This window comes from Schistocerca cancellata, chromosome 8 (assembly GCF_023864275.1).
Source record: "Schistocerca cancellata isolate TAMUIC-IGC-003103 chromosome 8, iqSchCanc2.1, whole genome shotgun sequence".
Lineage (NCBI taxonomy): Eukaryota > Metazoa > Arthropoda > Insecta > Orthoptera > Acrididae > Schistocerca > Schistocerca cancellata.
Genome location: NC_064633.1, coordinates 49,592,231 through 49,604,161, shown reverse-complemented (window position 1 = coordinate 49,604,161; position 11,931 = coordinate 49,592,231). Strand labels below are relative to the sequence as shown.

Genomic DNA, 11,931 nt, shown 5'->3' with positions numbered 1-11,931 from the left:
TCCCTTTTTTGGTGCTGCAGCAGGTACTTCAAAGTTAGCCCTAACAAAGAAACTGTAGGTTGTTTCTCAGGACAAAATCCACTTAAGTGAGTAAACACTGCAGATTGATCTGAAGCAGTGGAATTAATGCCGTGGACACATCACATCAGTATATGGGACGCTTCAGCAAATGTCCGCCAAAGGACTTGTTTAAGGACTTATTGTAATAAAAGAAGAAAATTTATTATGTAAGTCCAGTCAACTACGGAAGACCCATTGGCTTAATATCAACAACAGACAGAATTCATTCATCAAATGCAGGTGAATTTATACATTTGAACTTCTGTGATCCAATGCCGTTCACTCAATGAGACGTGCAAAGTTTTTCCCACATTTAAAGATAACACAAATTGTGTACAGGATTATTTATTTTCTCAGACAGAAAGTAAGAGTGATTTTATTTTCATTCAGTCAAGAATCATCTCACAATGGTACACAAATTGTCATGCTGATACAATGAAAATCAATAGTTCAAAATATATGTACCAGATACACAGGTACTTTCTACAAGGGTAGGATAGATTTACAGTTGGTCTTGATGTAGGAACCATCCTGGCATTTGCCTGAAGCGATTTATAAAACCATGTAAAACCCAAATAAGAGTGGGCATACAGAGCAAAGTTCATCTTCCTTAATGTGACGTAGATATTGTAATAGCTGCGCTGCCTCATTTGGCTGGTCCCTATTATACAATCTTCTTTGATTTATATAGAGTCTGCTATAGGTAACCTATAATATAGTTACGAAAATTAGGATAATGTCGTCACTCTTACTTTTATGTGTATGGGTTTGTCTGTTTCCATCTACTCCTCCCCCCCCCCCCCCCCCCCCCGCCCACTGTCTGTCCATCACCCCTCCTCAATGGGACATTGATGGTTCTTACTCCTCCAATATATCTTTGCAGATAGTAAGTAGCAAGTGTATCAGGTTTGGTTAAAGTCGATCCTGGGGCTCAGGAGGAGCTTTTTATCAGCAGTTTTACTAATAACACTTCCCCTTACTTGTACGGATTATGCATTCCTGCCCATTGAGAGAGCCCCTGACAGAGGTGCATCCCTGGCCAACTGCATCCCTGTATACAGGGGAAACATTCTGAGGAAAAATCTTGGAAAGTTGTCATAGAGGTGGCCTCTGACCCATAAAGTCCCAGGATTTAATGTGCGATTTTTATCCATGGGGCACACTAAAAAACAATGTGTACGCTGACAATCCTCACACAGACAATATTTAAATGGAACATAACTAGAGAAATTAACATCATGCTTGCAGAATTACAGTGTGTTGCTGGTAACGTCATCACATGAAGTCAATGAAGCCTGGACACCCATGGCTACCACTTCCAGCATCTCCTGTAATTACATTTTTTTTAATGTTAATATTATCTTTTCTGTTTTAGTCAGTTCACTGTTACTTTAAACTGAGGCATGAGGCATATTGGTTATATGTATGACACTCTATACTATACGGAATAGGTGTTTCTTTTCTCTTTCTTTTTTTCCCCCCGAGAAGCATTAATGTTCTGTATTTAAGTTTGGCCAGCTGAACTGCCTAGTCTTTTTTTTGTTACCATACTGGGATTTTCTCAGCCTACAAAATGAGTGCATTGGTACATGCCGAGGCCTATTTCCTTCAGCCCTACATACCTAGAAAGGTGGTGTCTATTCTTCTGGGTGACAGAAGCCATCTTCAGCTGACTTGAGAACTGTGTACTTTCTGTTTCATGCTGAAAATTTGGTCCATCAACACACAATTAATAAACATACAACTACCATCTCTACTAATTCCCATCACTTCTAAAATACTTAAATACCAATAAGCATAATTTATTTTTGGAACTGATAATAATAATCCATAAAAAATGCATGAAGTCAGTCATGTTTCGTATGGTTTATTCACTATATACAGTATTATTTACATAGACAATATACATCAAAATATAAAGAAGAATTTTTTCATACGATAGTCTAACTCTAACTCTCTCTCTCTCTCTCTCTCTCTCTCTCTCTCTCTCTCTCACACACACACACACGCACGCACGCACGCACACACACACACACACACACACACACACACACACACACACACACTCTATCAGACATAAAGATATTCTTCTTGAGCATCTGGGGGATAGACCTTAAACATTCCCATTATTCCAGTAATGACAGAACATTTTCTTGTATACGAAAGTCTTTCTTATTTCAATTTCTTAGCATTCTGCAAGAAATGTATTGTAAAATATTCAAAACATAATGTTTGCAAAACATTAATATTTCCTAAAAATAATTATTGTATTAAAGTCTGATATAGTTAAAATGGCTGGAATATGTAAACTGTGTTACACACACATCTTTCATCTTACAACTTTCACGTTTCCTTCATTGTTTCCTAGTTTTATAACTGAAAAGGAAGATTTTATTTTATCTGTGTAGACACATGGCATCAATTTTTTGTAACTATTGTAACACAGTGTTACGTGTCAATTTCAACAGATATAACAGTTCAACAAACACTAATTACATTATTCCCACTTAAGTATTTATTTCTTCATTGAAATAAATGCTGCACCAACAGCTTCAGTCAACAGCATACTAATATTTGAGGTAAGAATTCCAAAACAAGTAAAAGAAGCCATCATAGTGAGTTTCAAAAAACACATGTCAATAATTTTAAAAAAATACAAATTCTGGTAGTGACAGTAGTTTCTCAAGAAAACCAAGGCACCAATATAAAAATGAGGAACCTCATATCTCCATGTAATTCAGCACAATACTTCATAAAATGGGTAGCAGTGATCCATACAGTAAAAACTATCGAAGCTACATATTTTGGTACTTACAGCCAAACTGAGATAAACTCATATGGCTCATGTCCAGTAACCTAAAAAGCATGTTGCTAATATTACATTTCACAGTAAATAATTATGAAGGAACATTTACATATTGGCATTATTACAAATGAGCTGATAGGTTTTTATAAAATGAAGTAGTAATTGCCATGGTTTTTATTTTTGAGGAAATGATGTCATTGATGATCTTACCAGCAGACAGATGAAACAATGAAGTCAGCAAAACTATCAATTTCTTTCAACTTCCTTGCACTATAGTATTTCTCAAACACTGGTCCTTGGTGAGCGGATGTATTCTTAAGTAGCCAAACAGCCTGTACTTGCACTTTTCCTTTCTGCTGTATAGCAATGATTCAACATATGAGATGAGCAAACTGTTTAACTGTACCTTTTCCTCAGGAATTTTTCAGTTTCAGACGCAGACAGTACACTATATATGAGTAAGTAACTAAAATAAAGCAGTTTTTTTCATGATAGATGGCAGTCAAATTACTTAATTCTTTAGAAATCTAAATTGGTTCATGGTAATTTTTCATTACATAAATTCATAGTTAAATCATGTCAAGAACCAACAAATGGTGCAGGGATCAGTGCAACGCCGAAGTAAAACCAAATTACAAATTGATTCAAGAATGGTGAAGCACCATTTACATGTGACTGGACAAATAAGACATATACACCACAATCATTTTACAATTCAGAAGTAATTCACTAACATGTAAAATAGTATTTTTTACATGATTAAGACACTTGAGCATAGTGCTACAGCACTGTGTAATAGTGTTAATGTAGTATTACAACTATAGGGTCCAAAAAACAGATCCTACAATCAAAGGAGGAGTGAAAAAAACTTCTATATGATTCACTTCTGCAGATACAGACATTATCTTTTTGGAGCCAGCAGTCAATTCAGCCAGGAAAGAAGAAAATGCTCACTGGCTTACAGGGGTTATACAGGTATTAAATATGGAAATCCTTTTGAACCCTTGCTGTAGGGAGAGACAGCAAGAACAGACAAAATGAAAATGAACAGATCCATTAAGTAGAAGTTTTTCTTCCTCTATATTTGATTGTAGTTTCTTTTAAGAGATAACTTTCTATAAACAATTTTAACAAACATTTCAGTAACAGATGATGGGAGCCCTCCTGTGGTGCCAATATTCATTACTGGATATAAATATTTTCATAAGTTTCAATAAATTTCTTCACACACAATTTAAATACTACGAATCACATCAATTATCAATCTGTTATGTATGTCATGCCCTGGAATAACTACTGAGTAAAATTAAGTCAGTAACAGAAAATGCAATAATGAACAAGTAAAATCCAATTAATGATGATAATGATATTTAATGAATACTCCAGAAAACTTCATTAGGGATGTCAATCCATGTTCCACTGTAGTGTAAATGTATAGGAAACAGCTTAGGAAAACATAAAGAAATATGCAAGTATTTAAAATATAACATCAAAAATAGTTATAATCACTATGTCCACTAATAACAAATTTATAAATGTTTCCTCCGTTCACTGCTAAAAGGTGTTAACTGCACAAATTCAACACATAAAGAAGACATTCTTTTTGGCATTCTAAATATTTATTCACAAAAATTGAAAAAGCTACTTCAATTAGCTCTAAAGAATCCATTACAGATGAATGATAATTTCAGTGGCCTGTAATCAAAGCTGGCCTGAGATATTTTAGCGTAACAGGACAATATTTATGAACACATTGACTTTGTGCAAAGAATAAACATTGTAAAGAAAGCAGTCTTATAATTGATCAGCTTTACTACAAAAGAGCTCTTCATTCTAACTGATGCTGAAGTCCAAAACTATTTGTCCATATATGCCTAAATTTAATAGCTACATTCAATGTAACATTTTTTGGATGAACATTTATTATTCAATAAAGACTTGGAGGAGCAGGTGATTCTGTAGTAATTGGTATGAACAGATGACTCAAAAATGGCTACAGAATCAAACTGAAAAGAAAAAATAATCATATCTGAATTGTTATTTAAATTTTCTAGAACTTGACTTATCTTCATTCATATTTTTTTGAGCTGATGAATTTCACAATATAGATATCTTGGTATTGTGGGCATACGTTTTGCTCAGCATGACTGGAGAAGAAATTACTACTAACACAAAATCACAGGAAGATAGCAGTGTATCAGATCCTTATGAAACATTAAGTGAGAAGTTAAGACTATACACTGCATACATGTTTGCATATGTATAAATAGATATATTTATGGGTGATTTTGTAACTATATATATTAGAACTCTCATTAAATAATTATTAAAATATAATCATATTTGATCATTAACAAATTCATTATTATTTACATAAATATACAAAATTTAAATATATGTAAGAATATAAATTGCACATTTCAGAGGATTTTAAAGGGTTACTGGAACATATTTATAAAAGGTAACAGGTGATCGGCAAAACTGTGACGTTATAAAGGTGGGCTTACATCATAAACTTCAAGAATGAAAATCTGGCTTTCACTAATGACTAATTTGGTGAAAAACCAACCAACATCAAATGGAAAAGGAACCTCTGATGCTGACTTAATATTTCATTTTTACAGTTTCATAAAGTAAAACTGCTCACCTCCCTCATTCCTGCACTGTATGAACAAAGACAAATCTTTAAAGCAGGTATCAATTGACATCCCTAAGTACTTATTACAACATTGCAAAGATGGAGATATGTGCATATGAAACAGCCAAAACACACATTTATGCAGCCAGGAGTATCACATAATTCAACTTTAAATCCAAGCACGCACACACACGCGCGCACACACACACACACACACACACACACACACACACACACACACACGACAGGCAGAAATAGAAAGAAGATCTGCTTCATAGCATATCCTTTCATTTACGTAGTTTGTGCCCTAAGATGACCCAACTTTGCTTTCACTTCACGGAACGTTGGCCGCTTATCAGGTACTAGATCCCATGCCTAGAAAAGAATTAACAATAGCAACTTTACATCATCATCTTACACTTTACATGGAACACTTAACCACTATGGCTACTATGTACATTATTAAAGATATGTGAGAGAAGTACGGAAATTGATTGTGTTTGTTGTTTGTTTATTACTACTAAACAGATAAAAATCCACTTGCACACTTTTTCTTCAGTAGCCTCAGTTAAAAAAAATAAGATTTATTGGCAAAATAAATGATAGAGAAAATAAAACTGTTTTCTGAATCTAGTGTCATTATTCCAACTGAAAATACTAATTCTTGTAATCAGTCACATTTACTATACTATACTTTCCCCATACATTTTTTGGAGTATTATACCTCCACCATCACGTGGATTTATATCAACTAATAAGGTATGGAGGTGTTGTATCTACAGTGTTTGGGTAGCCTGTGCAACTGTCTAACAGCAGCAGACAAATGAAGTATGAAGCTCAGAGTTACGTGCACGCTTTGATTACATACATTAACAGTAATATCATACTCTTCTAAATACTGTAACTGCACAGAGTGAACTTTAAAAATTCTAACTTCTTACTCTAAAACTCTAATGTAACTTAAATGTAGATGAGTGCTATGTTATATGGAAGGAAACACGGAGAGATATTGCAATGTCAACAGTTTGCCCAAGTCTCCCTCTTGCTCTCTTGGTACCATACCACATCTTTTGACTGCTCTTTTCTGACAATAGGCACCTATGGAAACTCATTCTCTACTTATGATGCTCTTTTGTAAAATATACATGAAACAAGCAATAGACATGTTTTCTTACTGTCATCCACATAAGATGTTCAACCCAAACCGTGAAAAATCAGGTGACAGGTGGAACTATTAGTCATCTGGTCATATGGTCATCACACATCCCATCACCATCTGCCTTATTAGCCACTCATTAGTTTATCAACTTCCAATGTTTCTGATGATGCAGAGAGAGAGAGAGAGAGAGAGAGAGAGAGAGAGAGAGAGAGAGAGAGAGAGAGAGACTGATGAAAAACATAAAAACTAAATGAACTCAAATTATTTTGGAATGGAATATAAATGACTAAGCTGAAGCTTCCTTTTACCTGATTATTTTCACAAAACTCGATATGCTATAAATAAATTGCTCAAGGAGAAGGAAGAAGTGTAAGAATGAGCCACACGAAACTAAGACATCGCTTAACTATGAGATAAAAACATAATAATAACTATAATCAAGGCACTTCCTTTGAAAGTGCATGCCATTGCACATGTGCAAAATCAAAAGCCGCTGGGTGATATTCAAAACCATTTGTCACCATCCCATACATTGTAACATGTCTGGATTCCGCTAGGAACACTGTTCACGATGAGGTTGAGGCATTGCTGCTCAAACATGTCCCATTCTTCCTAAATGGCACTCCTGAAATCATCCAGAGTGTGAGAACAGTTCCCGAGATGATGCACTGGAAGTTGCAACTAATCCCAAGCACCAACAACCAGCATCATGTCAATAGACATCTCAGGACATTCCATTTGGTTGATTCCTGCCCCTGGAGAAAGGGATTCATGAGGCGGCAGTGTGCTTGTGCATTATTATCCTAAAGATGAACTGAAGTGTTTAGTTTAGAGCTATACAGCAGTTTGGAGGATTCTGTCTTGATACTATGCAGCTCTCAAAATACCTTCTATAGTGATGAGAGGTGTCAGACATGCTGTCATGCTATAACCATAGTCTGTCCATACTGCTGAGAACAGAGACAAATAACTGGTTTTTTATTAATTTTCTTTTCTTACTAAGTGTGGCCCACAAGTAAATGGAAAGTTACAGTTAAAGTACAGCATTGATTATCTGGATGTTGGTTAACCAAACTGTTACTTGCACATGTGTGCTGCTGTCCCCCCCCCCTCCCCCCGCTATGGTCTTGCCCCCTCACTCCCGCTCCCTCCACGACAATGTCAAGTTGCCTTCTATAGTAACCACTTGCCCTCTGTTATGATCACTTGTGTCAACTTTGCATCATGAAGTAAACTTTTGACGTAAAATGCCTACACATAAACCTGTTGGCCTTTCTATGAGATATAAATATGAGATTAAAAAAAGATTAGAGGAAGGTGAATCTGCAACCAAGTTATCTAATGAGTATAAGGTTGGTAACTTGAAAGTTATGGATATAAAGAGCAAAAGACAAGCATCATGAATTTTATATGCAACCTTGATTCTACTGATGAATTGACAAGCTGTACAACTAAGAAGCTTGCCATGGAACAAGGATCTAGATGATGCTGTTTACAAGTGGTCTATCTCTGATCCCACTCTGTGTGAAAATATAATTCTATTTAGTGAAAACTGGACGCTGTCAAATTTTAAGGCAAGCACGGGCTGGTTAAAATGCTGCAAGTTAAGACACGGCATTTGTGAGGAGGAGAAAAACTATTTTCCAATTTTTCAGCAGCTGATTCTTTCAGAATCAAACTAAGGGAATTGTTGAGGAAAAGTTACTCTCTCAAAAACACTTACAATGCTGACAGAAGTGGGCACAATTTAAAAGCTTTGCCAAGAAATACTATTGTTTCATGTCATGAATTAGCAGCACCTGGTAAAACTTGTGCTAATGATACAGGTAGCCACCAATTGCCAATTGGTAAAAGTAAGAAATCATGTTGTTTCAAACGTGTTAATGTGTTTGTGGATGCATATTATTTACACCTCACAAAAGAGTACCTGAGTGCATAGTGTGATTTTCAAGAAATGGTTTATGGAAGTTTTAGTACCCTCTGTAAATGCTAATCTGTTAAAGGACGGCAAAAGGAAGAAAACACACCATCTCATCCATCCTGTGATAACTTAAACAAAAAGGGTGAGCTCATAAAAGTGACTTTTCTTCTATATAATGTAACTTCCTTATTACAACCCATGGATCAAGGCATTAATGAGAGTTTCAAATGGTATTACAGAAAATAATTGTTACATAGAAAGAGAAGAATGTCCATTAAGAAAGCCTGGAATAAAATTTTGAGTATAGTGTAAATTTCTCAAAGTCTAATTAAAAATGACAAACAGAATAATATGTCTGAAATGCTCAATATGCTAAAAGAACTCAGCTGCCATTAATGCAATCAAGAAGACATTCAAGAATGGAGGCACCAAATCATACAGGATAGCAAAATTTTACAGCTTGTCATTGATAAAACTGATCATCAACCAGTGGCCCAGAAAACAAAGATGAAAATATACCAGCTGCTTTTGAAGAATTTACATGCCTAGATACAGCCTTTCAATGGTTTGAAACTCAAGATGAAACTGATCAGTATCAGATATATGTCCTGAAGAAAATGTGTGACTTAACTGTTCATTAGCAGGTAGGTTTGCATAGAGCGATAAAAATTAAAAGATCTTTTTAAAGCACTGTACATGCAAAATGCATATGTATTACATATTTTTTTGCTTACTAGGCTGTGTTACATATATTCCTTCTATACTCGCTTTTGTAATAATAAAAGAGATCCATGTTATTATAAATATATGTAGTTATTATTTGTCAATAAAAATATACAATTCGATTATCTGAATAAACCAGTTTGGTTGATGATAATGCCATTAGACACAAGGGACAGGCTGAGATTGGGGATAGATATCAACCATGTTCTTTCAAAGGAAGCACACCTTCAGAAATTCAAGATACAGAAACCTAAATCTGGATGGTCTCACAGACATTCAAACTGTCACAGTGGAAGTCAGAAGTAATATTATTGTCCATGCCTTTGGGCACATCGAATAATGAAAAATAGAGATTCTTCTGCAAGAACACAGTGTGGTGGCCCTTCACCACACACCAGTCTTAGCAGTTTATACTTTCCTTAGCTTTCTATGGCCGTCTGCTAAGGCGGGGAGTTTCTTCCTTCCCACATTTACTCCCAACCCCAAGCTTTTGATTCTACTGTACGACCGGATGCTGCCCATTATGGTCACTGGCTACAGGTACACAACAATAACTCAGCTCCTAGCAAGGCTTCCACGAACCTAGCCTCACTCTATATCTTGATCTTGTCCTCACAGTGTCAAGATTTCCTTCGACCCTGTCCCGCTATGGACACGCACACGGCAACAAGCTTTGTACAGAGATATTTATCAATGAGTTTTAAGACTCACTCATGACATCTCTACACCTGCTATGCAGCCTGGTGTATAAATCGGTGTTTCACGCTGCAAAATATTCCAACCAGTGTGTGTTAGTGCCCATGTGAGTACTGTCCAAGCTCTGAGCTCTGTCAATCGCTGCCAGCATACATGCTCCTGTGTTATATATATGCCTTTGGTTAGGACCTTGCTTAAACAGTTTCTTCCATGAGAGGAAATTAATTCTGCTTCCCAAGCCGATAAGAATCAGTGCTGTGCTGGTGGATACTCTGGCATGAGTTAGTGACTGTTAGGGGTCAACTGTTCTTACTGCACCAGTGAATTTGTTCAGTGTCCACTATTCTCACAAAGCTGCACTTTTATCTAGTGCCATCACCTTGATAAGTGACTTTGTCCTATATCTGTCAACTTTTAGGCCATTTCAAGTTTTTCTTCTTTTAGTTGTTTCATAAATGTGTTGTTTCTTAACTACGTGTGGTCACTGATCTCTGTGCAGCACCTAGCATTACCTGTTTCACATCTTTGTAATTAATTTAGCAAGTTGGGTAAGGGAACATTCCTACACTGGTGACCCGAGGAACTCGGGCTACTTATTTTTCTAATTAAGCAAGTTCTTGGCCGCCTTGTCCCATTATGTGTGCATTTTGACTAATAAACATGTGTGCAACTCACCAACAACATCCATTTTCATGCTACAGACGCTAGTCTGCTTCGCCTCATAAGTTAATTATTCTGCAGTTGTTTCACCTGTGTGACCTAGTGGCCATGGCTTTTGCCACCAGCACCACGACATGTTGCCGATCTGACTGCATGCCTTGCAGAAGTGGAACTCGGCAACACCGACTTGCACATGCAACTCGCAGGGATGTGACCACCAGTAGCCCATCCCCAGGAGCCAGATGCCACACAGATGCCCACACCAGCTGCTGCATCTACTATCGCCAACACTCCCTCCGCCCGCGATGTGCCAAAGGCCAATCCCCCACTTGCTGCCACTATTCCATCCGTCCAGCCGGGAGTGTATGACACGCTCATCCACTTCAGCCCTGTCATGGCAATATTGTGGACGACAGTGGCCTCCCTCAATTCTGACCATCACTGTCCACGCAGCCCCAGTCACCTTGGCCTACAAAGTGATCTTCCCTGGACCTTCACTGTGTCACACATCTCTTACATCTATTACCGGAGTGGACAACTTTATCGGGCACTACCACCTGCTCTGTGAGATTGCCGGCCAGTGCCTCAATGACAGTGAGGCACTTGTTTTGCTGCTTTCTTCGATGTGAAGCAGTAGGCGTGTTATGGCCCATATGTTGATCTCCTGGTGCAATTTCCCGCTCTCACACACCCATTCAGTGCACTTCGGAGGAGGGGGGGGGGGTGTCTGCCATTCAACTGTCCACTACATTGACACCACCCCCATGCTACCCATTTTCTGCTGACCACAGGTCCTACAATCAGGCAAAATCATGATCACAAAGGCTGAGTTTGAAGAGCTGCTTGCTAACAGTGCTGCATCCTTCAAAGAGCAGGTGGGCATCTGCTCTTCACACTGCCAAGAAGAAGGATGGCACGTGGCACCCATGTGGTGATTACCAGAAGCTAAATGCTCATATCATCCCTGAGCAGTACCCCATGCTGCTTCAACGCAGCTACAACAATGTGCTCACTGGGGCTACCATCTTCAGCATGATCAAATGAGCCAAGGCTTTCATCCAGATTGCGGTCACATGTGAGGACTTCATGAAGACCGCCACTATCACACTAATCGTGCTCTACAAGGACACCTTTATGACCTTTGGCCTCTGTAATGGTGCCCAAACCTAGCAGTGTTTTGTGGATGGCATCATGTAAGGCTTGCACTGGTGTTTCACCTACTTGGACAAACATACTTGTTTTCTTTGCAACACACAAGGAACACAAAA

At 37.5% G+C, this 11,931-nt stretch overlaps 1 protein-coding gene across 1 annotated transcript in view; it reads right to left on the bottom strand.

Moving 5' to 3' along the window:
* Positions 1–1,911: 1,911 nt before the first annotated feature.
* Positions 1,912–11,931, bottom strand: part of LOC126095741 (tyrosine-protein kinase CSK) — a 234,352-nt gene continuing 224,332 nt past the window's right edge. Inside the window, exon 10 of the mRNA XM_049910509.1 lies at positions 1,912–5,879. Coding sequence (XP_049766466.1) covers positions 5,796–5,879 — 84 coding nt within the window. The 3' untranslated portion in view covers positions 1,912–5,795. The remainder of the gene's footprint in view (positions 5,880–11,931) is intronic.